Source organism: Apis florea, unplaced genomic scaffold (genome assembly GCF_048593485.1).
Source record: "Apis florea isolate Af1SG1 unplaced genomic scaffold, ASM4859348v1 contig_3081_pilon, whole genome shotgun sequence".
NCBI classification, from domain to species: domain Eukaryota; kingdom Metazoa; phylum Arthropoda; class Insecta; order Hymenoptera; family Apidae; genus Apis; species Apis florea.
Window position 1 is genome coordinate 4,345,009 of NW_028256703.1, and position 27,520 is coordinate 4,372,528.

The 27,520-nt window shown below is 33.6% G+C and overlaps 1 protein-coding gene across 7 annotated transcripts; it reads right to left on the bottom strand.

The window, feature by feature from the left end:
* Positions 1–1,135: 1,135 nt before the first annotated feature.
* On the bottom strand, positions 1,136–27,520 carry chb (CLIP-associating protein). Of its 7 annotated transcripts, XM_086908943.1 has the most exons (27): positions 26,842–27,520; positions 20,083–20,188; positions 19,502–19,673; positions 19,189–19,365; positions 18,886–18,962; positions 10,941–10,972; positions 10,770–10,858; positions 10,030–10,109; positions 9,247–9,404; positions 8,927–9,163; positions 8,584–8,837; positions 8,322–8,506; positions 8,012–8,137; positions 7,765–7,875; positions 7,582–7,677; positions 7,315–7,495; positions 7,008–7,242; positions 6,199–6,264; positions 5,678–6,009; positions 5,281–5,584; positions 5,048–5,211; positions 4,830–4,980; positions 4,630–4,762; positions 4,386–4,545; positions 4,088–4,301; positions 3,821–4,027; positions 1,476–3,750 (listed from the first exon to the last, which is right to left on the bottom strand). In XM_086908943.1, exons 1-27 carry the CDS (start codon positions 27,028–27,030, stop codon positions 3,547–3,549), a joined length of 4,440 nt encoding a protein of 1,479 aa, XP_086765069.1. In that variant the 5' UTR covers positions 27,031–27,520; the 3' UTR covers positions 1,476–3,546. The 7 variants fall into 7 exon arrangements, with proteins under 7 accessions (XP_086765065.1, XP_012343608.1, XP_086765067.1 ...); XM_086908939.1 differs by lacking the exon at positions 10,030–10,109 and having other exon boundaries at positions 1,136–3,750; positions 4,830–4,968; positions 10,774–10,858; XM_012488154.3 differs by lacking the exon at positions 10,030–10,109 and having other exon boundaries at positions 1,136–3,750; positions 10,774–10,858.

The following is a 27,520-nucleotide window of genomic DNA, read 5'->3' on the forward strand; positions in this document are numbered from 1 at the left end:
AAATATATATATATATCGGTAATTGAGACAGTTTTTGTTCTTTATTCTTTTTTTCAATGATTTCCTTTTCGCGGGAAATCGAAAGAAAATTCACAGTCGAAGAATTTCATATATTAAAAGGTATTTACATCTGTGCGTGCAAGAAGTATGAAAGTAAAGTATATTATTAACAGAATTAATAGCTATGTCTGCGGTGCAAAAATTTATCCTATTTAATTTTATTCGTACTTAAATGAATAACGTACAAAGCGAAGAATCGGCACAGTTTGGCAATAATAATGATGATAGTAATAAAAATAATAATATTAATAATACCGAATACCAAAAAAACTCCTTTTTCCACACAGAAAAAGAAAAAAATTTCTATAATTTCATTTTTACACGCCAATTATGTTATTGACGTCACACACGTAAAAGCGTATATCATTTTTACATCGCAATGATTTCTTACAATAGAAATGTCCGTGCTTAATCATTTCCATTTAATCGTTCGTAACAATTAAAATATGTTTCATTTTTTTAACATTATGGGATATAATAAGCACGGACATTGATATAGAAATTCTTGTGATGATCTTTTTTGAATTACAATAAATTATGCTTCTTGTTATTTTTGTTTTTTTCTCTGTCACTGCATTAAATAAAATAAAATAGCAAAATTATATATTGTCTGTATAACGAATAAATGTGATTAAATTCATGTAATTTCATCATGATCGTGATGCAAAAAAAAAAAAAAAAAAAAAGTGGCAAAAATTTCGATAATATGCCTTAATTATATTCATACCTACATATCATACACGCGTTAGTAAATATAATATAAATCCTGTCAATAATAATGCTCAAAAACTTAACAAAACAAGCTTTCCTCTTTCTTCTTTCTTTATAAACGATCGCGACACTATGCAGAGTCCAGCAGTGCCAAGGTCTGCGTTCTCAGCACGACTAACGCTGCAGGCAGTGACGGTGGCTACCTAATCCGTATTAATATTACATTAAATTCTATGTTATTTAATAATATGTATATATATACAGGATATATCCGTACACACCAGGTCAAACTCTAAATCTTTTTTTTTTTTTTTAAATAATTACGGCAATGACGAATGAATTGCAAAAAGAATATCAACAAACGTAATGTTAAAAAAGTTTATATTAGACAAATTGATAATCACACTAAATCCTACACGTATCTCCATTCGTTTCCTTCATTGAAAATTCCAAGTTGCATCGTAAAACTTCCTACCGATTTCCCGTGAATGAAAAACCATTTATCCTGTCTGTAATCAAATCGCAATTGGTAAAAACGATTCGCGTCCGTACAATTCATTTTACGACTACCACAATTTATGAAAATAGACATGATTACATTCTTAAACGATGTCGATGATACATGTATCAATCCACGAAAACTGGCGTTCTTCGTGTTCTACGATAAAATAGCAAAATGAACACGAATATTGTTGAGATAATCCGAATCTTTTCTTTTCTTTTTTTTCTTTTTTTTTTTTTTTTTTTTGTTATCTATCGCAATAACGAATGAGAAACTTTTATCTTGATCACTTAATCACTGTCCGTTTTACGCAACATCAGCAAATACAGGAGTTTTCTAGCTACTTGCACTACAATCACTTTAACGATAGCTTTTTCTCTTTTTTACAAGAAGATGAAAGACGATCCTCGAACATATCTTGTTCTGACGACGCCAAAGGCACCAAGTAAAAGAAATAACCTGACTACTCGAACGTTTGAATCCAATTGCTTTCCTGTCGCACATTACCATTTTTTGGCACTATTTGGCCACCTATTAAAAATCAAAACACATTATCACGTGTTTTATTATGTCGAGTTAGGTGTGAATCGCATTTATAACTTCAATCTCACAAAGATTTATAACTTTGTCAACTTAATATTATAATATTTGTATTTTTGAAGAAAAATTTATGAATGGTCAAATTTAATATGCAATATCTATTTCTTTTCTGCTTTTAATATTATAATGGTTCACTTTCAATGAAATTATTCTGTTATTTCATCCTACTAGTAAGAAAAGGCAAAATGATTTATATATATATATATGTGTATGTGTGTGTGTATATATATATTATGTATAATTTTATCCTTATTATAAATAAAACAAAAAACGACAATGGCACAGAATGTTACTAAACTTGTTATGTTTGATTTAGCATTCGTTTAATTATTGGCAACGTGACGAATAGTTTAAATATTAACGTTAGTTTCGAATATCATTCCCTTAATCATTCCTACTCTAGTTTTGCTGATTTCGTCGCATCTCTCATTCATTCTACACATTCTCTCCGTTTCTCTCTCACAGACTCTGTTTTTCTTTTTCGAGAAACTTCCGAACTTTATCTCGTCTGCATCTCTTGGGTCATTGTGCGTCCTTGGAAACTGACTAGCACATGGATTTTGAACAAATAAATTCATTATGTCTTTTTCGACATTTCGACTTATACACGTGTATAAAAGCTCCCATGATGATCGTATTACGTATAATCATCAACAAATACGATACTCGCGAGAGCTTTGTCTCGTTAATGCTGAAATGCGAAAAAAATATTTTATATGAAATTTATTCATTATCACTGTTCATACAGAGCCGATACCAAACATAACGCCCATTCTCATCTTGATATTACCGTCTTTATTTCCCTTCTAACTTAATCATTGCAAAGTGCACAGCAAAATTTATTGCCACGTGCAATAATATTAGCGATGTTTGTAAATCGGCGAACAAGCATATAATGTATTTTTATACAATGCTTTCGGTACCGTTATAATTGGCAATTCACGTCCATTCTGCTTACAAAATATATGAGTCTCTCGGCAGTGATGTCGCACTGTCTTCTCATACTTCCAATTAGATCGAGTCGATATTTAAATTATTTGGAATCACATTCCTATTAAATCATCGCAATCAACTCTAAAAGATGCACAACAATACACTGAGATACCTAAATATATATACAATATCCTAACAAATAGCGAACAAAATTCAAAGTATACAAAATCACAAAGTGTGAACAAGAGGCACGATACTATTCTTTATGAGCTGCATAACATACGGAGGAGTGTTTTTTTTTTTTTTTTTTTTTTTTTTTTAAAGCTTTTCTTCTTTCTTTCACAAGAAACGACGCTGCAACTTAATATCAAGATGTAACGTATCAATAAAAAATATATATATTATGACTGGAGAAATCTTACATCTAAAGCAATTCTCTCATTGCAATAGGTATAAATTTTTGGTAAACAAAACAATATGCATAAATAACTTGTATACTACCTGTTTTTGTGCAACATCACTGTCAGGAGGTCAGGTATGTCGCACACACCTTGCCGTGAAATCATGCAGATCAGTCTATCATATTGAAAAACATCGACTTGTATTGTTCTATCGTTCGATGATAGTTGTCACGGATTGGACTTACTAAGGAAGCTAACCAGCATTCGTTCATGTCTTGCACTCAAACGAGCAAACCTTTTAAGTATCGCGATCCTAAGTGTCGCGGAATTTGATGTTAGTTAATTTTTGCTATTGCTACGTGGACTTGCTGGTTGACTGTTCGCTTGTTGCGCGCGTTGTATATAAATGTTTAAAAGCTTCAATTTGCTGGTATATAAACAACTGAGATGAGGTTTCAACAGCTCTTCACCAACTGCCAAATGTATTGCTACCATACAGAATACAGCACTTTTACGTACTGCACTCTCGGTATCATCATATGCCTGTACAAAAATATATCATATTGTATATTATGATAATAAAAAATCTTTTAGAATATATATTTAAACTCACTTTGATAAGACCAGGCATAACTTTTGATAAATGAGGTTCTATTGCATCACGACCCCAATGTTCCACAACCTTATGAAGCATTTTTATTGCGCCCATATTCAAGGGATATGGTTCAGTAGTTATTATAGTTGATACTAAGTGAATAACTTGTTCTGGTTTTAAAACCATTGCTATTGTTGCAGCACATTTTTCCGCCATCCATAAAACCTAATAGAATGAAAATATTAACAATCGTTTATATACCATGAAATTAATTTATATACTTACTGGAGATCTGGAATTGCTGCTACTGGAAGAATCTTGTTTCTGATCATCTAACTTATACGCGTTAATCACTTTTAAAACCAGTAATTCAGGATAAACAGAAAAGCTATCTACAAGTTCCGTACATTTAAGCATATCAATTAGAGTTTGAAGTACTTCTACTTGCATCTTCTTACTATCGTTAGTCAAACTATCTAATAATGTTTTGAGCAGTTTTCTAAATAAAGACAAATAATTAGAATTCTCGTATTGTAACGATATAATTCAAACAGATGAATTATATATTATTAATAATACATACTTAAAATTTTGTTTAATGTACAAGGCATCTCCCTCACGAACATATAATTGAAATTCTTGTAATGCTGATACTTTTTCTTCAGTTTGTGTCATTTTAGATTGTAATGTTTTAATCATATTATCTAAAACTTCTGGCCTTTTTATCGAATCAGGTGATGAACCTGATATAAATATTTAATGCATGAAAGAAATATGTATAATTCAATGTTATTATATTGTATAACATTAAATAATGCTATATTTACCATGCGTTTTGTAACCATTATTTTCTTGAGGTAGAATCAGATCTCCTGCAATAGTATCACTTGAACCATTTACTGTAATGTTAGTAACAGATCGTCCTCTTTGCGTAGGAGAAGAAACAGAAGATGAACGACCCTAGTAAAAATAAAGCTATTACATCTCAATTATTATATACTTTTAAGAATATTAGTTATTTAATTACCGAATTGCATAATGTAAGTCCTTCCATTTTTTCTTCTACATCAGCCATATTGCTAATTCCACTATCTTTACTAGTAGTTGCTCTTTCCAAACGTTCAAAACCATAATTTTGTATTTCAGCTGTTGTACGTCTTAAAGATCTGTAGAAAGTACTTAAAAATTAAGATGACTAAAAATTATAAATAACAAAATTATCGATTTAAGAATAATCACTCTTACTTATAAACTTCTTCCAAGTTTTCATCCGCATTGTCGATATCAGTTTTACCTTTCGAACGAGCTGGTGAGCTCTGTGCTCTAGGAGGAGGAGTTCCAGGAGATGCAGGATTACTCGAACCTGATGATTTTCTTAAATGATTCTGTACTAATGGCAATGCCGCTTCCTATAATATACATATATGTTCAATACAAATATATTCATTTATTAAAAAACATTCTATATAATAACTAACCTGATAATACTTCGGTAATTCAGCTAATATCATAGTTACTTTTGGAGGATTTAAATTATATAACGATATAACAGCATTTTGTGCATGCCTTCTGACTTCTTGACTTTTAACATCATTCGACCAATCGAGTAACCTTGCTAATGCTGTTCCTGCGGAACTATTAAGTGCAGATGGTTGTGCTGTTTCTGCTATTTGTGTGATAAACATAAGCGTCGCCACTTTTACGCGAGAATTTGGAGTTTGTGTTGGATCTGTTAAATACCTCATTACAGCAGGTAAAAGTTGCTCTCCTGGAAAATATTCTCTGCGAATTCGGAGAGAGATACAAATAGTTAAAATAAATAAAAAAGTCTATATTAATTTCAAAATTAATAAAAATTAATCCATCCATTCTTACCTAACAACTTCAAGCGTTTTATGAATTTTTGCTTGTATCGAACCAAGTAAGTCAGTGCCCAATTTATTTAAAAGTCTTGCACATAAAACATAAAGCCAATCACCAAGATCTTCACTATGAGTAGTTATTAATTCATTCAATGTGTCCAAAAATAAACTGAAAACTTTTGTGTGAGAATCCATGAACATTTTCGTAAAAATATCCGTTACTTTTCGCAATTCCGTAGCTGTAAGCGTATTTCCATTTGAAAGAAAATGTTGTAATCCAACTAAACCTTCTTTTCTATCGCCCCAATGTTTATGTGCACAATTTTCTATAATTTCCTTAATATCCTGAAAGTTAAAGGATTATATATTATATTTTCTATAAATATATGTAATATAAAAAATTTGTCCACAATAAGAATATTTTAATATATTTTCAATTGAGTTTTGCTATATTTCCTCTTTTGGCAGAAGAGTATAGTGTAAGGTATCGAATATGTATGAAATAAATGAAAGTGAATATTAAATTTAACAAACCTTTGGGATAGACTGATCCCACATATCACGATATAGTCTTTGTTGAGAGCCACTCCATGAGAACGACTAATGGGTAGATGGACGATGGACAGATATGGAGAACAGAACGGCGCATCGCGTTAGTCCAAACCAAACAAATACGCCGCAAAAAAACCAAAAGAAAAAACCAGACATGCGTTATCTACAATATAAGATGCTGAAAGCTTGTTTTTTAAGCTTGTGATCTAATTCTACTCTGTCAAATTCAAGAAATAGATATTTTGATATTTTTCGAATATGAATAGATGAAATAGAATTCAGCAGAAATTCAAATTGTCTAATTAATTGAAAATATAATTTATTTTACATGAAATAATAAATTATACACATGAGCACATAGCATTGTCTATAATTAAAAGCAAATATGTTTAAAGCATTTTCAAATTGCATAAGAAATAAAAATCTTCAAATAAAAATAATAATATTGCAAGCTCTTAATTTCATTGTAAATAAATTAGAAAAGCATTATTTAAATAAATAAAATAGGATAAGCATTATGATAAAATAAGTGTAATGATTGTAATGAATAGTTTGAGTGATACAATAATGAATTACATACTTGTAATAATGAATAAAGATGTATATGTTTTAATTATGTGAAATCAATGTATTTTGTGTTGGATATTGGATATTCTATTTTATATATTCTATTTATTTTACCAATTTTTTATTAGATAATGAAATGATGAGATATTAGATAATGATGAGATAATGAAATAATAGCTATTCTATAATTAGTATCTATAATTAATGTCATTCCTTATACTTACATCGTTTGGTCGTCTAAAACTGTCCATACTTCGTTCGGAACATATGCTGCTAGTTTCACTATCATCACTGTGATCACCTTTTCCTCTTGGTGTTCTTGTATAATTATCAATATTTTCAAATGTAAGCGCATCTGCCAATGCTGATTCTGCTTCCCGCGATTGTTGCAACATCTTTTGTGCCATGACTGGTCTAGATTGAGGTCTATCCGTTGGGGACATATGTAAACTTCTTCCCCTATATTTTATATAATATTCCTTATTCGGTCAAGATTAAAATCAAGCAAAATCTATAAGATAAATATTGTACCGTATTTTGCTTGCAAAACTTCTGTCCATTCCAAACCTTTGTGGGCTTGGCTCACGACTATTACCGGTACTTCTGATTCCATGTCCAGATAACCGTCTAGGTCTTGCAATTAACGATTCTCCTTCACGATTATAAGTTGCATAACTCAGTCTTGATGATGGCGATCCTGATCTACTGCTAGCTATATATATATATACATGTAAATTTTATTAAGTCACACGTTTCTTTAAAAAAATGAATTTATTCTTTTCTTTTTTGTGAACTTACGCTGAGATTGCGACACCCCAGACATTCGGGTCCTTGTTCTTGCCGTTCTTTCTGGACTAGCAACAGCAGTTGTGTCTGGTGATTTGCTAGGACGTGCTAAATAAAAAAATTATAACTCGTTTGAAATATATAATAAAAAAACTACTAATGGAATAATTGAAGATTTTAGCGATAAATACTCACGAAGTGATGCTTTCTGTCTACTCATGTTAGCATACATCATTCTCGCTTTTGCTCTTTGTGCGGCTTGCAAATCTATCGCACTAGTCGACCTAACACTCGAAGTTCCACGATCTGAGGAAAAGATTAAAAAAAATTAAGAACTGAAAAAAATTTACTATTCAATACTATTCATATACATTAGAAGCAACAGTGCATGTTCTAAATCATGGTGATATTTTAAAACATCAAACGAGAAGATAACAATTACAATGACTATCAGTGGGTCTTTGGAGGACTGGGATACCAGATTGACGATATGACCGTGGCAAGGACGGCGTTCGTCTGAGTGGGCCATGTGGTTGACCCGAAGTTTGATGCAAATTTTCCGTACTACCTTCATATGTTTAATATAAAGAGGAGTCACAAAAGCAGCATGAAAAAAAGCGAGAAGTATTTTATATACCAAATTGTTCTATCTTATATTTGTGTCTCTGCATCATTTACATCAATACCAATCTTTATCTATTTCAAATATACATTTGTTACGTTTTCGATAATCGAATGAAAATATATAATACCTGTAACACTCATGACTGGTCTGGATGTTCGGGGACTAACGCTCGCTGATCTCGTAACTACATTTAAACTGTTAATGCTACCGCTATTGCTGAGAGACATTAACGAACGCTTATATGCAGTGTCAAGGCTATTGAGCAATGCTTCTGCTTGTTCCGGGAAATGATCTTTGAATGCCCAGTACGATCTGAAAAGATTCGAAATACAATCTGACATCTCTTTTTAATAAAGGAAGGATAAACAAAAAACAACAAGAATATTTACTTCCTAGCAAAAGCTCTCGCTTCCGAATCTGAATCTGCAATACCTTTCTTGATCGTGTCTTGCAATGTGGTCACGTGTTTTTGTAATATTTGAGTAGGCCATATTTGTAAAATTAGATTTAGATATTCGCATGAAGCTCGACGTATGTCTTTACTTTTGTGACCTAAGCATGAAGTGATAATTGGCACAAAACGACTGCAATGTGTATTTTGAAGAATAAACCTTACTGCTACGGCACCAGCTGTTGCCACAACCTAAATGTGCAAAATCGTCAATGTAAGTTTTTCTATGTTATCACAATTGCTCTTCGTCAATATCGACGCTAAATAATTACGAGTCTCACCTTGGCACTATTTTGTATGAGATTCATTAAGGTGAGTAAGACTGCTTCTCCAAAGCTGGCAAACTTATTTTTTAACTGTTGACTAAGATATGCTAAAGTAATGCACGCCTCCCTTACTACTTGCGATCTAAGATCCGTGCAAGCAACTTCAAAAGGTCTTTGAACATTCTTTAAATTTTCTAAAAAGTTTTCGTAATTCGTACCACCTGCGATAATGATTGCTCTTAATTTTTTCATCTGTAAAAGAAATTTACATTTTTGGCATATATAATTCAAATCGATTAGCGTTGATATTATAACAATATTATCTTGATACATACACTTTCTGTTCTTTGTTTCCAATCTTTTTTATCATCACCAACATTATCTCTTATAATTTTCATTTGCTCTTCAAGATCTTTTGCGGAAAATAAATTTACGGATGGCACATCTTCGAATGTTGTAAGGAAGGTTTCTTCATCGACGGCACCAGCTTGAGCTGAATATATTAATTTTATATATATATATATATTCATATTAATGTATATATTAATTATAATACTACTTTAATAAGATATTGCTTATAACGTTTTTATTTTTCTTATTTAGAATATAGAATACTAAATATTTTTAAAAAATTGTATGAATCTTATTGAAAAATTTTAATTATATCTTTAAATTTAGAACTTTTATATTTTGATAAAATATTTAAAAAAAAAAAAAAAAAACGTTTCGTATGACATTTTATAACACTGAATATACTTATGATAATTTGGAACATTGTTAAATGAATATAAAAAGCAAGGCAATTCAATAATAATTACGAGTATGTATTTATAGGGTTCTAGAATTTTATGCTCGCAATGAAATAAGACGCAAATAAAAGAAGAAATAAAGCAACATTGAACAAGGGATTCGTATTAAATATGCATAGTGTATTATTATGAATATTAGTTCGATCGAATTTGAAATTTTTTTTTTTTTTTGTACTTATATCATGATGGAAATTCAAGAGTAAAAGGAAGAAAAATAATACAAAATCGTTCGATACAAAACATCGAAAATTTACGAAAAGGCCATCATGATATATTACAAAAATAATATGCCAATGAAGTTTTAGATACCTGATGTCGATTTTACTGACACGTTTCTTTTGACGGTTGTAGCCCTTGGAACCATGGAAGGTGTATTACCAGGCTGAGCTGTCATGCAAGCGAATAATTAGCATTCTCGTCATCGAAACGTCAACAGTTTATCGACATTTTGTATTTTTGTATTTTTGTTGGAAAGAATATTATTAATATCATACGAAATGCTGAGCCATAGAGTAAAAGAAAGCAAGAATTGTTAGCACGCTTCACACTTGTGCATTGGTTGCATTGGAGGAACATGTGCTTTCCTAATGTATTAATTTTAGGAATTACAACATTCATGTGAAAATTATCCGAGTATTTGTTTCATACATAAATAAAGCACTTATAACATAAAAAGCGCTTTAATTTTCATACAACGATGATAAATGATGTAACTAAAATTTATAAAATCAAATAATTAAGTATATCATTAAGGAATTAAAATTTTGAAAGCTAATTTACACCGAACATTATCTTTCTTTCTAACTTTTTTATAATCTATAAATATACTTATGAAATAATTCAAGTTATTACACATACTAATATAAATTTTGCTAATGTGTCTATGTGTATATATCATAGAGGTACAAATTAAAAGTTAATATAGAACCTATTTCAAATGAGTGTAAATTATATCATGCTTAAAATATAACAATAAAAAATGATTTATATACTTGGATATTGATATTGATTTTTACATAATTACAAATACCATTAGATTTAACTCGTATGTACCTAAAGATGAAGATGAAGTTTTCGCTGGACCGAATTGTCCTCTTTTTAGAGGAGCAGCTGATCTTTTCACAGGAGCTGATTTAATCTAAAATATTCAAATTTATTTCGCATTATCTTGCGTATTTTTAAATATTTAAATATACTTTAAATTTTTAATCAATACTTACAGCTCTATCCGTTTCATCAGAGATTTTCCCAACTGAAAAAAATATATTAAAAGTTTATAAGTTTAATAATAATTTTTATTTTCTGGCGAAAAAGTTTTTATTAAGTTGCAATAATAAATTTATCGCAATTTAAAAATAAATTTTTTTTTTTTTAATTAATTTATTTCATTCTATAAAATTTTCTACCTAAATCTGGATATAGCCATGGTGGTTTGTGAATATCACAATGACATCCTCTTGCTCTAGCACCTGGATGTTTTACAATGTTATCCCATTGGAGAATCCATTTACTACTTGGATCCCACAATTTTTTATCAATACTGGGATATTTTTTTAATCCTCTATGTAAGCAACGATGGTTGCTTGACAACCACGTTTCAGTATCATTCATTTTAACGAAATGAATTTTTTTCAATCACAATTGTATGACAAAATTATGAAACGATCTCTTACGACAAAGTGCAAAGTTTAGTTGATATTTTAATATAATTTGAAAGAAAGTCATTATAGTATAAAACGTCTTCATTTTGGTACAATAAGTCTATAAGTTTATTTTTATAATGATATGATAATAATCAAAATTATATATATGAAAAATAAAGTTTGTCAAAGTTGTTAACAAAAATATTTCTGTAAGAAAAACAAGTTTTTCGCTTACAAAATGATCGAAGAAAGAACGATTGAGAAATTAAAATTCCTTGAATTTACGCTTCTTTTCTAGAATGTGTAAGATAAAAATAATCTTTATGTATAGTACACGTCAGTGAAAGTGATTTGAATTATCCTCTAACGAGGCAAAGAATTCTCTAATAACTAATTAATGATTTTTTTTTTTTTTTAATTGCAACTTATAATCAGGAAATTTTATCGATAGAATTTTTCGAGAGTGCAGAAATTTAAGTCATTAAAATTTATGATTGTTAATAAAAAAAAAAAAAATATACATGTATACAATTCCATCGGATTTCGAAATTTTATTATCTACTTTCATTTTTATGCGAAATTCCTCATTTAACATAACCGCAACTATTCGTCTTCTTTTTCTTTCACTTCCTCAACCGACGGGAATCGATAAAACAATCGAATATCGAAAGAATATTTTTTTCGAAAGTAAATATCAACTATGATATAAATCCAATCTACACACTGTTATAACAATGATAACGAATATAAGTTTTCTCATTCGTATAATTATAAAGATAAATAAGATAAATAAAGATTCATTTTTATCATTCTCGTGATCGAATTATGAGATATCGAATGGCAGTTGAACGCGTTAAAATAAGAAGTTGACTTTGCATTCACGATATCACTGCTAATAAGCACAGCAATGAGAGACGAGAGAGTTATTTTCTCACGTTACAGATAACATGCTTGGCATCCTTGTTACGTTGACTTAATCCAGATTTTACTCAACGACGTTTCGCATTTCCGTTTTGTGCAAGAATTTTTCTATAATTTACAATGAAACAATCGACGACGGAGTTGAAAGAGAAAAATAAATTGCACTTCCAAGGATCATTGCGTCACAAGCACAATCCACAGACACTTACGCGTAATCCATTAGCACACACGTGTACATACACGGGTATTTATTTATGTTTTATTATACCAATAACGAAGATCACGTAAAGATCTTCGATTTATATCTTGGAAAAATTAATAAAACGGATATACACAGTTTTCTTTGAGACAAAAAAAACAGAGAAATAACTAGGAAAATTGTCTAATAATTCAACTGAAGTTCATTGTACATTTGTGAAAGTTCATTAATAATTCAATCGCTGATGATTTTTTTACTGACTCTAAGAAAACATTAAATATAACAAATCACTTTCTTCGAGGAGGAATTCAATTGTTGAAACACAACAATTTCCGTGTAATATTTAACATATCTATTCGCTTCGAACACGTCAACGATGCTAAAAATTTATTCGTATTCCACGTGTTTCAATCTCGAAATGCGACATACGCGATGATTATTTTTCAGGATTTACAATTGTCGATTTATTTGGTCGTATTTTTTTTAAATAGCACGTAAATCCGTTAATCCATTGTATCAAGAACTTAACAAAGGAATTGCCTTGTCTTTCACCAGAACATCTGACACACGATATACATATGCACGAAAAACGTTGCCGTCACTACCTTGGTTATAATCGTTATCGCACAATACCGAACTAAGTAACTTTTTAAAAATATTCTGCGATAATTCGCTTAAAATATCGCGATGTCTTTCAAACCAACGAGGACAACCAACACGGCAGACGTTTCTGCAACAAATCCATCCTCCTGGCGGAGGGATATCGTAACAACGTATTTCAGCAGCTGCGTTTGATCAGGTAAACAAACGAGTGGAGAGAAATTGAAACGATCGTCCTTGCCCATTGTCCGTGAACGGTAACAACACGTATCGCTTAGAACGCGTCACACTCCCGGCCAGATCGTGTTCGGCTCGTGACACAGAAAAAAAATACGATCAAGATCACTAGGCAGACCGTCACGATTCTGGATACGTTTTTCTCGACGAGTCCACGGATGTCTCCACTTCGTCATACACGCGTCTCTCACGTTGCTAAATGGCGACTCGTTTACAAACTCCCGTAAGCGCTGCGAGACCGTCGCGAGACCCGAGCTAAAGTCGGACAGGAGGAAGGGGACCTTCCCCTATCGAGTGTCCCTCGATGGGGGCCAAACGAGGGACCCATAACATTCGAGAACCCATCTCTCTCTGTTACGTCTCGACTATTAGAGAACCTGCGCTAATTTTTTTCTTTATACGATTCTTCTTCTGAACGAGGAGGAACGGCAAAAGATCCGACTGATGATTAACCCTACATTTGAAAGAAGAAGATGTATACTTAATTATTTTTACTATATTACGTGTATCACTATGAATTTATACAAAGAATACGATCGTTTTTAACTTAATAATTAATTTTTTATCTCTTTTTCTCGTTGCAGTTTCACAAGCTCCATTCTAACTTTTTTAAATTAAGACGCGTTATCGATTGATTTATCGCAACAAGGTACATAATTAAATGCACGCCATACTCGTCAAATTAAAAAAAAAATAAAAAGGCCGAATGAAACAAGTGAATTGACCCGATTGTGAAAGTATCTACAAATTGTCCAGGTGTAAAACAAGTGACTGATTAATGCGATTCCATTCGATTTGCTGTCGTTTAAACATCTTCCAATGTGTGTACGGAGAAAAATCGATAATACGAAAAGGGAGAGTAACGAAGATTAATGTTGATTCGGGTAAGAAACAGGTCGTGCAATGAATAAGGTAAAATTATTGCGGTCGCCTTCGAGTTGGATTCCCTCTAACGGAGGGAACATTACATCCTTCGTTCAAAATTTTCCAATTTTTCTTTTTATTTATTTATTTTTTTTCCCCCCTATAGAGTTGATACAACGAAAGATTTTATGTATTAACACGAATGCCGATACGTCGCGAGGTATAATTAAATTCACGGTATAGGAAGGGAAATAAGTGGATCACGATGCAATTACAATGTTTATCTGTAATAAACCCCGCGCGCACCGTCATCAAGAGTTCCCTACCACGAAGCGGCAAGAAATTAAATACAAACAGGACCGTGAAAACGACACACAGATAAAGCTTCGATGAAGAAATAATTTGAGCCAGTAGCTATCTCAGGATAATTACACGTTCCGAATAAGAATTTAAAGATGCAATTAACGTTTGCTTAATCTTTATTCCGAGAGAATTAAAAAGAGACAAGTTTTAAATTAATTATCCGGTCCAATGCATTTTTATATCGATTCGTATCGTTTCTTTTTTTTTTTTTTTCAAATGCGAATACGCTTCGAAAAAGTCCGATCATTTTGATCGAAGCGTTTTTTCCTTTAGAATGAGTGATAATTTCACATAAAGAAAGGGGAGGGAGAAATAGAAAAAAAATTTTTCCTTGAAATTCGTGATTACGTTTTACATTACACGATGCGAATATTGATAATTACGATCATAGATATAATTAACCGCGCGAGGTGTGGGACTGATTAATTCCCCTATTACAACGAACTTTGACGCGCCACCACCTCTTCGTTTTCCTAGAAATTCAGTAGGAATCGAGTGCGGAATAAATTAGCGATAGAAAACGAGATATAGCGATGATAATTTCATCGGAAATCGTATTTACAGTGTCTGTCATCCATTGGTGAAAGTAACGTTATTTATTGTTTTTATCCATCGATGGTTTATGCTTCCGATTTCCCATCAAAGAAAGCTAAAATGAGAAACAGAGGAAAGAGAGACGGAGAACACGCGTTTTTCTCCGCGTGCGATTCTCCATTGTTCGTCGTTCGTAACAGTATCGCAGGTATCGTAACCACGGATGCAAGCGCCACGGAAGAAAAAGGGAAACACGAGTGCCAATTCCACGGAACGATTATTAAATGTTGCTTAAAGAACAAGAAGAAGAAAATATTCGCCCACGCGAATAAGCTTTGAACACGATAATGCTATACTTCTTGTTACATAATAGTATGAACACAATGTGTACATATTGTCGGGCGAAAACACATGCCTTTATCATTCCAGCCAAACGGTGTTGCAGGTCAAGCAAACCTATTATCCTATTAAGCTAATTAATCGATTGAATTTTTCTTTTTTTTTCTCTCTTTTGAAAAACCAAGAAGAGGGATTTCCTTTAAAATGATTTTACAATCAATCAAAAACGTATAAAACTTTTACATTTTAATATTTTATGTATTTTTACATATAAAGAAAGAAAATTTGTCGAATATTAAAATTTATATTGTTGTTTTGTGCGATATTTTAATAATAATGTAATTATCAAGATGCATCTTCGATTTGCCAGGGCAAATATCGCAATGAAATGTCGTTCGATATCTTTCATCTTTCTTATTTTATCGAGAACAAACCTTATAATCCCAATAATCCCGTTCTCTCACCGTTTATTATTCTTATTTTTCACCTTCTCTCATTACATCTCTATTTTCCTTCTCCCTATCGCAAATTTCTTAACGAATAGAAATAATTTCGTTATTCAATCAACGAAAGATCAAACTTATCTTCGTTCGAACTAATTTCATTACCGCACCATTCCATGCTTACAAAACTCAAAATTTGAGATAAAAAAATCTAACCATTCGACAAAGAGTTTAGGAATCTATTCACGAAGCTTCTATTAAAAAAAAATCAAATAAATATTCGCTATTCGAATTGTCGAGTGATGGCCGAGAGTCACCGTTGAAGCGCAAAGGGTGTTAATACAAGAAAGCGTCGCTGCAACGAAACGATGAACCCAATTCGGATAGTTCAAAACTTTCTTCCGTACCATGGTCGATAATCTTTTTTATCGATCGGTCGCGCTCATCTTACTTTTTCCCGCGGTGGAATCGCGGCTATCGTCGATAAGTTGCGACGAGTTGCTGCTATTGCGTTCTGGCGCGCAGAATGTCAGCGAGAGTCGACAAGAGAGGATATAAAAAAAAAAGGGCATCCGTGTGCTATTCCCCGCTTAATATCTGATCATGCACAGAACGGTGTACCAACGGTGTGCAAACTGTACGAACGGTGAAGATAAATCTGTGTTACCACCCTACCTTTCACTTCTCCCGTGTGCACGTGTGCACGCGTCCCGACCGTTGTCCTCGGGGTAAGGTCGCATAATAAGAAGGCGAGTTCAAGCTGAACGGTGTGGGTGCTAATTTCGATCGAGCGAGTGAAGGGTAGGGTGAATAATCTCCCGGTGAAACCGGTGCTGGAGAAACGAAACGTTATAAATTCCTATCGTTGCCAAGTCAAAATCAAGTATTCCTCCTCACCTGGATACGGTTAATCGGTTTAAACGTGCCATTAAACGGTCGAAATTATAAACTGACCTGCGAGAAAGAGAGCTGTTCCGCCTAGTAACGTATAGGTTAGGTACAGGCGATGCGCTGTACCGCGCTGGAACGTTGGAGAAATCGCGCATACGCGATTCAACGTGAACTTCCAACACAGTGGTGTGACGGCGGGTCATAGGGAAAGAGAGAGCGAATACAAGACTCGTGCAAATTTTTCCTGGTGCCGTGGTGCTCGTTCAACCTTTTCGTGTCGCACGTCGCGCGTACAAGGATACTACTCGTGGCGCTAAGCCGCATGCCAGAGTATACACGGTGCAAATTCCACAATCGAGAAAAAATGATCGCATTATCATACGACAAGAAGAGCTTGGCGAAAAAATGGTTGGCCTAAATGCATTCGTTTTCTTTTGTATAAAAAAAGAAAGAAAAAAAAAACAAGGAGAAAGAGGATAGAAAATTCCGTGAAATTCGGTATAAATTGAATAATAAGGAAGAATTTTTGAATAATAATAATAAAAATTATCCTGCGTACAATAATGGATGGGAAAAAAACGAGACAGGAAGAAGATGCTAAGTTCTTCATGGTAATTTGGCGTTCTATTAATATATCTGAAATCAAGCGAAGAACCGTAATTTCCTTGCCAAGCCCATATATGACCTAATCGTGATCGAACATCGGAGAATAAGAAATATATTCCTTATTTAAATGTAGACAACTTCGTCTCGCTCGTAAATTCGAAACGCGTAACAGAAATAATTGTGATCATCACCATTTTTTTTTTTTTTTACGAATGTTTTGCACACGCAGCCGCTAACATCTAGCTAATAGTTGTATTAGTAAAAATATTTAGTCGAAGATGGGATTACTTAAGCCGAGACGTATACTCCTTTCATTTATCGTTACATAAGAGAGATATAGTCGTATTTTTTTTTTTTTTTTTAACAAGAAACAAAGATTAATTATACAATGGAATACATGTGTGCATCGTGACTCATCGAGAATCTCGACTTATCCGTACTTTTTACTGTGTATCTATCGGTGTCGTTGAGTTGCATTTTCTTTTTTTTTATCAGCATTGCAAGTAATATGTTAAGTATTCGGTTGCTGGCGAGATGTAATATTTGCAATCGAAATTCGAACACCCTGGCAATAATCTTACAATGTTACAAGGCCGTTTGTTTAAAGCAGAACAGCTTTAATACGGTATGAATTACAGACAACGTTTGAAACAATACACCGCCGATATTGCATAGCACACCATAGCTGTCGGTATATATAATATTATGTAATATCTGAGAATAGATAACACGAATTAGTAATGTCATTGTGTTACCCGTTCAAGGAAATGACATTTGATGCGATACAGATACAACTATCTTTGAATTCGACATGTTTTCTTCTAAAAAAAAAAAAAAAAAAAAAACGATCTTTCAGTCATCATTCAGTTTGCAGAGAAGTTACAATTTGGAAATTCGAGTAAAAACCATCATCATTCGTTTCCAGAAACATGATTCCTTGATGAAACCTCGAACGTTACAGCTTTATATTTTTTCTTTTTCTTTTTTCAATAATATTACGTTCGCATTTTGAAGAAAAATCAATCTCGAAAAAAAAAACGCGTTATTGTCGAGTAAAGTATTATTCAGGAAGGAAAAGAAGAAAAAAAAAAGAAAAAGAAATGCGTACACTGGTTACAATCGAACCAGAAGTTCGAGCGGAAAACGTGCCAGTGCGACGTAATTAAATTCAAATTGGCTATGTTTTACCGTGCTGAATTAAGAGAATATTCTTATCACGTTGGAGAACAAGCGGTCCTTGCTAAATATTCATCGTGTGTACCAATAACGTGGACAATGAAGGAGAGAGAGAGAGGGAGAGTGAGAAAGCAAGAGGCGAGAGGAAGGAAAGAACGAAGGTTGGTCTTCCCAGGTACGATGGTATGTATTCGCAACGCGATAGCGTTCATGGCTGTGGGATGGCAGCACGATACAGCTTGAATAATATAACGGAGATGACGCGCGTGGCGGTCGGTTTTTTTTATATCTTTTCCGACTTAATTCACTGGATACCTGCTGAGAAGGTAAATTCGATTGATTTACTCACCATCCGAAGACATTGCTAGAGGCAGCAGATCGCCAGCCGCTTTCAATTGATCGAATTTCTCTATCAACAACAGTAATCTGCAACACAAAGTCAAACGTGTCAGATTAACACGTATACGTATGACTTCAACATACTCGATTAGAATTACTAATGCAATTATATTCTCTTCCAAGTGTAAAGAGAGGTTTAAAATCGTTATAAAATCGGTTTTCGACTAATCGGTAGAGAAAAAAAAAGTACTGTGTTTTAATTTGTAACGTATGCAAGCGGAAAGCCGAGAATCGATTTCCCTTTTTCACTTACTTAGCTTGCGGTACATTGTGCTTTCTCTGCAAATCCACGCGTAATCTCTCGCCAACGTGTCTGTAGATATCCGCTAATGTGTTCAAAGCAGTTTCTCGCACTTTTTCAGATGGATCTGATAATAATTTTACGATACTTGGAATTACCCCTGACAACATCATTTCATCAGCGCCGTGTCTGTAAAAAAAAAAAAAAAAAAAAAAAAGATTCATCAAGTATAACCGGATGTTTTAACCATGTTTTTAGCTACTTTTTCTTTTCTTTTCTTTCTTTTTCTTTTTGCAATTTTTAGTAATTTTCCACGGGTCCTTACTCGTTCAACGTTGTTGTTAACAAAATTAGAGCTTCCTCCCGTAATTTTGCATTCTTATGATTAAAGGCCGGCCGCAGTCTATCCAAAAGTTGTTGAGGAGTCATACATCCTTTTTCTATTATTTTAAGGAGCACTAGCTGCGCTTTTTCCCGTGTCGCATCCTTGCTGTCACCTATCAAGCAACAAATCGTCATCGATATCTATATTAATTGTACCACTCATTGCAAATAAAGGAAACAAAACTTCTAGAGACCGGTTCTATATTTATAACTCTGTCATAATATCTCGTCTCGTAATATGCGGTTAAACTTCCGTGCCTATTTCATCCGGAGCTCATCCACTCACGATTCAACGACGATTCGAAAGAAAAAAAAGTTAATAACGAAACGTTCCCACGAAGAAAAAAAAAAACAAATTAAATTTACAACTACACATTTATCGGTTATAGATAATTCCACGAAATAACGTAATTCGTTGTTGAAATAAATTTCAAGAATTACGACAAATTAAAATTTATTAGAAATAATTTACCCGAATACCGGAAGACAAACAAAAAGTGCAAGAAAGTTGGCGACACTTACCCAGCCGATCTATCGTTGGTTGAATAATAGTGGAAATATAAGGTTTGAAGTCGTGACCCATTCGATCCGCAAGAAACGTGAGGATTTCTAAACCGTTCTGGACGACCTGGAACAACAGGGTCGAGAATCGATTAGATCTATATATCGACGTGTATATCGACGATTATAAAGGAACGATTGTCCCCTTTCGTTTATACAGAAATCGTTCTAAATCCTCTACGGCTTTCTAGCCGTGCCCACCAAGGCGATCGGGGTTCGCCGGCTAATTTACCGAGCATAGAAGACGTTTATACGCGCTGCTGTGACGAGAGATTAATTAAAGGCTCGGCGGAAAAAATGTGTACACGGAAAACCAGTTTGCCGAACGTTACGAATATCGATGCATTGGCAGCAAATCGATAAAGAGAAACACGAGGACAATACGTTTCGTATTATTATTCGAAAAACAAAGTATTTTGAAGTCAAGATCTCCCTGATATTTAAAAGGTTTAAAAACCCTTGCATCAATGCTGTGACAAGGGTCCAGGGTATATTGATCCAGGCAAGATAAACTCTGCTTCCCTGGAAAGCTGAAAAAAAAAAAAAAATCGTAGACCCCTCGCTTTCCCTCTTGTCCGTAATTATACTTCGTCTGCGAATCCTCTACGTGCACTCGTAATGATTGCTTCACGGTATTTTCCCTTCCCGCCCTTTTTTCTCTTTGCTTTCGTCAAAACATAATTGCGCAGGTTTGAACGAATTACACCACACATTCCGTGGTCAAAATCAATAAGAATTTTGGTACGGTGAAATTCATCGTGAAATTTAACTGTACACGTTGTTGATTCTTCTAATAATAAAAGATTCATAATTCGTTTTTAAGAAACGATCTATCAATCTTTCTCACCTACTGGAAGTAACGTCGCCTACTGCTTCAAACAGTACGTTCAATCTCATAAAAATCATCTAACTGAGAAAATACAAATAAGGATCGAAAGGATGGAAAGAGGGATGGAACAGTGTAAAGCTATGAATCCGCAGAAGATTGAAAGATGAAGCTGGGATTTGAGGGTGAACGAACTGCTCCTCCGGGGAGGAGGAGGAGGAGGAGGAGGAGCAGATCAATATAGAAAGTGCAAGTGTGGTGCATTTATCGTGGTAGAACCCCTTCAAAGTGAACCCTGGTTGGTTTGAACGATAACCGGGGAGAAGGTTGAAATGAATATTGGCTCAATGTGGTGGGCAGGCATGGCTCACGTTCGATCCGAATCGGCATTGGCCGATAATACTACTCTTGTGCCTCAAGTGCAACGAATCCAATGTCACTGTCTGCAAAACCGTCCATTACTCGGCGACAGTTTAAATACATTTAACGAAGCGCTATACATAGGCATATAAACCTATTTTAGCGTCGCGGGGTAAACGTTCTCTCAGGGCTGTCGTCTGGCTGTGACATCATTGCTCAGCACCGAGACTTTTCGTTTCTCTTTCTGTCTTAACTTTCGTATAATTAGCACACGAGTTTAATCGTTAACAGCCCGGCGAAACGCGTTCAATCTCTCACGATATCTTACCAAATACGTGTGTCTGCACACACATTCGAAACAGATAATCGATTTCACGCTATTTCTCGAAAGACGATTAATCGCGGAAATATACGATATACATCAACTTGGATAAGAATCGAGTGAACTTGAACTTTATCTCAACCTGCTACTCCAAACAAAGATTCCTCGATTACCTTTAAACGATAAAAAAAAAAAAAAAAAAGGTTAGCGAAAAATTGGCTTTCGATCGATTTGGCGCGTCAGCGAAAACCTGACGTGTCTAACGCTCGAACTTTATTTCTAAAATTTGTAATCCAGGAGGGAAAGAGAGAGAGAGAGAGAGAGAGAGAGAGAGAGAGAGAGAGAGAAGAGAAAAGGGCAACCGGATTTAACAACGCGACCTTTTCTTAACTCGCTCTCATCAAGCAGATCATCGGCAAGTAACAATAGATGGGACGTGCACATGGTTCGAAAAGCGTTGGAACGCGTGGGCGAGTTGTCTGGCCTTATTCGTCAAAGTTGGGAGCAGGGCCCGTTAAAAATTGTTAAGCCCACGTGGGAGGTGGCTCTACTCCTCCTCCTCCTCCTCCTCCAATTTGCAGAAGCGCGGTGAAATGCGTTTGTACTTTTGTCGCGGAACGCGGGGACAAATAGATGGATAAAACGTATATAATTCGAGCGTATAATCGGCGAGTTGGAAAAGACGAATTGGAAGAAACAGATATGACATTTCTCGCAAGCATTCTCCTAGCATTCTTCTGGAGGAAGATTTATTTCACGGTTTTGTTATCGCGCTGTTTGTTACTTATTCTTGGTTCGGCCGACTCGATCTCGAGTCGTAAATGGAATGCAATTATTAATCGCGCAACATGGACCTTGTGTATCTGCCTAAAGCAGCGCGAGAGGTGACGTAATAAGTAGAATGAGCGATTACGGGCAAACCGTGTTGTTCGGACAAAATTTTTCTTCGGTTGATTACAGCGTGCAAGAGGACGTTGATTTAGCGAACCGAATCAGATCATAACCGAAATAAACCGCACTGCGTCAATTATGTAACGAGAATTAAGTATTGATTTAATAAACACCGATCATAATCAGATAATAGAGTGTCCGTTCCGATGACGCTTTTCTTTTCTTTCTCTCTCTCTCTCTCTCTCTCGGATTCATCTTTGATCTCGAAAATCATCTATTATGCATAATACGTGATTTTTGAGACGAGATACCGACGCATCCAGTTAAAAGTGTAATTGCTGTTAGCAGCCAGTTATTAATAATTAATGAAATAACAGGACGGTTGCTGTGAATTCCAGTTCGCATTATCAAGACACCTATCGTTTTTACGCGAATAAAATCGCGATCAGACGTGCAAAGGTATAGTTATGCAAGTTGCACGAAATAACACAAACTAATGCGACACAAAAAAAAGCATCGAGATCACCACAAGGCGAGGGTGATGTCATGCTTTAAATTCAAAAAAGGAAACGTTTACGACGAAGAAAAGAAACGGGAAAACGATAGGGAAAAAGCGAGCGAACGAGCGAGAGAGAGAGAGAGAGAAAGATTACGGACCGCAATTTACGTTGTTCTGTGTCCTTGACATCAATACCGGTACACCGATGCTTTGCAAAAATGGTTCAGTTAAGATCTTCTATAATGAGGCATATTGTTATTCAACAGTAATAAGATACGAGACAAGTTACGCAGAAATCTTATCGAAACAAATATGAATTATTACAATAATTCCGAACTTTGTTCCTTTGTTAATCTGAAAATACTTCCATTAAACGATAGTTAATAAATCTTTGAATGTTATATTAATTTTTCAATTCAGAACTACTGACCTAATTCATACTTAATTTAGATATTAATTCGGATGTTAATTCTCCGTGAATTTAAATATTGCCAGATTTTTAAGTAATATGATACAAACTTTAAATTTTATTCAAAACATAATTAAAATTTTAATTAATTCTTAAAAATCTTAACTACCATTGAAAAATATGATTGAAAAATAAAATTCTTTTTCAAAGATTTGAAACTTGACTGCGAGAAGGTCAAATATATCCGCAGCGTAAAAAAAAAAGTTCGGTCCAGATCGATAGAGATGATGTATCCTGTCGAAATAGGAAGGCTCATCACGTAGTAGGCTTCCTGCCAAAATTACGACAATGGTGGTAGGCTCGGTGAAAATTAAAAACGAACGGTAGTCTGCACGCCTTAATCACAGCGTTTTCATTAAGAAAACAAGCGGTCCGAAGTCGTAATTCTTCGATCAATGATGTATTTCTTATTCTCTAGAGACGTGACGAGAAATCTTCTCACAAATATTAAAGTGTGCCTTTGTAATTTTTTTCACGATTAATCTTATCGACTAAATAACGGACTTCATAATGTTCTGAGCCGATATATTACAACTTACTCGAAGAATAAAATACTTATTGCTATTTTCAATATTTAATATTCCATATAAAAAAAAAAAAAAAAAAAGAAATTAAATCTTAGGAACGATTGTTATCTGTTTATTTGATATTCACTTTCTATTTCCATATAAATATTTTGCACATTCTGTTAATATTTTCAAGGTAGTAACGAGACTTTAGCAAGTGATAAGTGTATTGGATAACGATGCGTAAATAATTGGTATTTATGATCTTATTTTTAAAAATGCAATTCCTTTTAATTACGAATATTGAACTCCAGTCGAAAGAAACAAAAAATCCTTTCATGTGAAATTTCCGAACTTTCCACCTGGTATTTCTACAAAACATTATAAAAAACTTGAGATTTTCTTTCGCTTATTGATTACCTGCGAGAAAAACTTAAGAACTGAGTAACAACGCGTGCAATAATAAAAAGCAATTCTAAATATAGGAATGAATGGATAACTATACATATAAATATGCCGGTTTACTATGCTTATTCGTACATTACACACAGAGAAATATATGCCGTGCGTGATATACAGGAGATCCTTGGCTCATATATTATGAACGAGACTGAATCGCAAACAACTCGATTAATTAAATGTCGCTTTAAATCTAAAGGACTTTTCTTTATTTTCTCGTAGATAGAAGACCAGGATAACGTAAAGTTATTACGTACGATGAAATTTGTTAATTTTTCAATTATTTGCCGACAACATCCTACGACGATTTATCTATCGACGAATCAAATTTTTCACCTACAAGATATGTGTCTCTTTATTTTAAATATCGTTCTAAACGTGCATGCGACGGGATAAATCCGTTTGTAGAAATTCGTCCGGAAATAATCAAGAAAGAATCAAGAAATTTGACTTTGCAACTTTCCCTCGAATGCTTATCGATGAGAAAAAAATATTCGTACGAAACAAAAATTCCTTTGCTTAATTAATTTCATTCATAACTTCTCTTCATTGATCACATTATTCAAATATAAATAGAAACATTTCAATAAATTATAGTACGCTTAATGTTTCTTTATCGCATCTCACAACAAGAGAATAATAAAGACGATTAGACAGTTCAACTCGTGGACAAGAATATTCTAGTCTGATTGTCTTTATTAGGAAAGGATTATACTCACGTACAAATGGTTTCGTCGAAGCTGCCTACGAGTCTAGATTTCGATGATTTCAACTTCCTTACGTCGATTTTGTGAATTTTTATGTTATTCCTGTCGGAAATTTTTGCATCGAAAGTTTCTGCATCTATTATCAGAGAACATTTAACTAAAACCAATGACTTCAACTAAACGCCAATCGTTCAATCACATACTCCATGACATACTGTACCAAAGGACACTTTACGTACATGGTGTGAAAGTTTTTCCCATATACGTTCCTGAGGCAGAACCAGCCCAAGTTTTCTGGTATCTTGAAGAAGAGTGAACTCGTTGTAAATAATCGTTTTCGTTTAGACCACATGATGTAAACAAATGATTATTTTAATCGAGAATAATTAGTTACAATATCGTCATACGAAGAATATTATTCAAACTAGAAATGTATTATTGATTTTTAGTAAATTTGAAAGAAATTTCAATTTAATTCCTAATACGAATGAAATATATATGATAGGTTTAAAATGATATGTATATTTATAGAATCATATCCATAGAATAAAAGTTAAATTTAAAACTTTGAAATAATTAGATCACCTATTAACATAGAATATGAAGTAAAAGATTTGAGATTATACAGCTGACTCGATCTTTAAATGTGGAAAAAAAGCTATCAATTTCAGTGAAATATACTTTTCGAAAATGAAAATTAACTTTATTGTTAAAAATTGATAACGATAACACATATAAATCAAATGTTAATTACTCGATCGAGTAATTAAAAAAAAAATGTCGAATCTTTTGACTCGTGTCTAAAGATTTCGTGCAACATCTGTTTTCTTCTATGTCCGTTCTATATATATTATAAAATTTGGTCTGTTTCTTTTTTCCTCGATTGACCAAACATAAATTCGAATTTGATTTACAAATCAATCACGTTGCTGTCGCAGGTAACATCGTCCATTCCCAAGTATCGAGCGTAGAAAGTTTCGAATATATACGCAGAAGATATAGGTCGACCAAAATAAAATGTACACAAATATGTCTTTATCCTGGGAGAAAATCAAAAATGTGATAGATCATGGTTTCTATTAATTCGAATATTTTTAATGTATAATATGATTACGTAAATTCAACGAACTGATTTTGAGAGTATTTAACAATTAAATTTTTTACCTTCTCTTGCATAATGAAATTCAATAAATGAGCACCTCTGCTTATACGCACACAAGTCATTTTGTTACCCGGCACACCCCACGATGATTTTAATTTTTTTTAAAATTATTTAATACAATTTAACAAACTTTTGTTTGTTTTTGATCGTTTAATTATAACAATGAAAATTAGAATATAAATATTTTCATATTGATATGAATGAATGACTAGGGACAAATCGTAAAAAGTTAGCACATCTTTAGCATGGTCTTGTTTACATAACAAACGATGGGTACATTCATAATCAGTGTTAAAAAGAATAATAAAGGAATTTTAAAATATAAAAAAATGCTAGTTGACAACAAAATCTGGTGATGACTTGGAGAATTCACTTTATATTTGAAATCGAGAAACGATAAAGGAGCACGATGTTTTCGTATATAAATTAGTTAAATGTGAAAGTTGAAAATTGTAAATGTTATCTAAAGATTTTCATAATGTTAATTCCTAAGAGAAAATGATTGAAGAGAGATGTTACCTTAGGATTGCCGTTGCTTAACCATGGTATGATGTTATCGATAAACTGCCCGATGTCTTGACATTCGATACTCTTTGTTGCATCTCCTAAATAATTCAACAGTAAACTACCAACATTTAACTTTTTCTTGATGTCCGTCGTTGACAGGAGCGGCATAAAACCGTCCATATCACGCGGATTCACCGCCATGGTGGCTAACACGCACGTCGTCTCCACACCTTCACGAGTCTTTGAACGAAACTAGTTTTCACTCGTGCACGTCAAAGCACATAGCTCGTCGTAGTTTCACAATGCACGAAAATTAAACACACGCCTTTCGTCATGTCAATGATGTTTTTCACAAAGAACACGGTTAACGGCGATATGAAACTGTCTGTGCAGTTTAAAAGCCATACGCAAAACAGTACTTTTTCTTAGATTGTCTCACAACGGTTGTCGCGCGAGTTATTCCAAAATTATGATGCTACAAGAATGATGTTATTTCACAATTTCTCATATAAAATTTCATTAAATGTCACTCATTTAATTGCATATATTGCTCGCATTTTACTTGTATCATGCACAAAAAATAATAACGAACATTCTAATGTAACGAAAATTATCGGCACCGTGCACGCGACGCCATTTTGATTTCTTAATCATCTATCTCTCTTTCTCCTAAACGATTACAACGCCAATT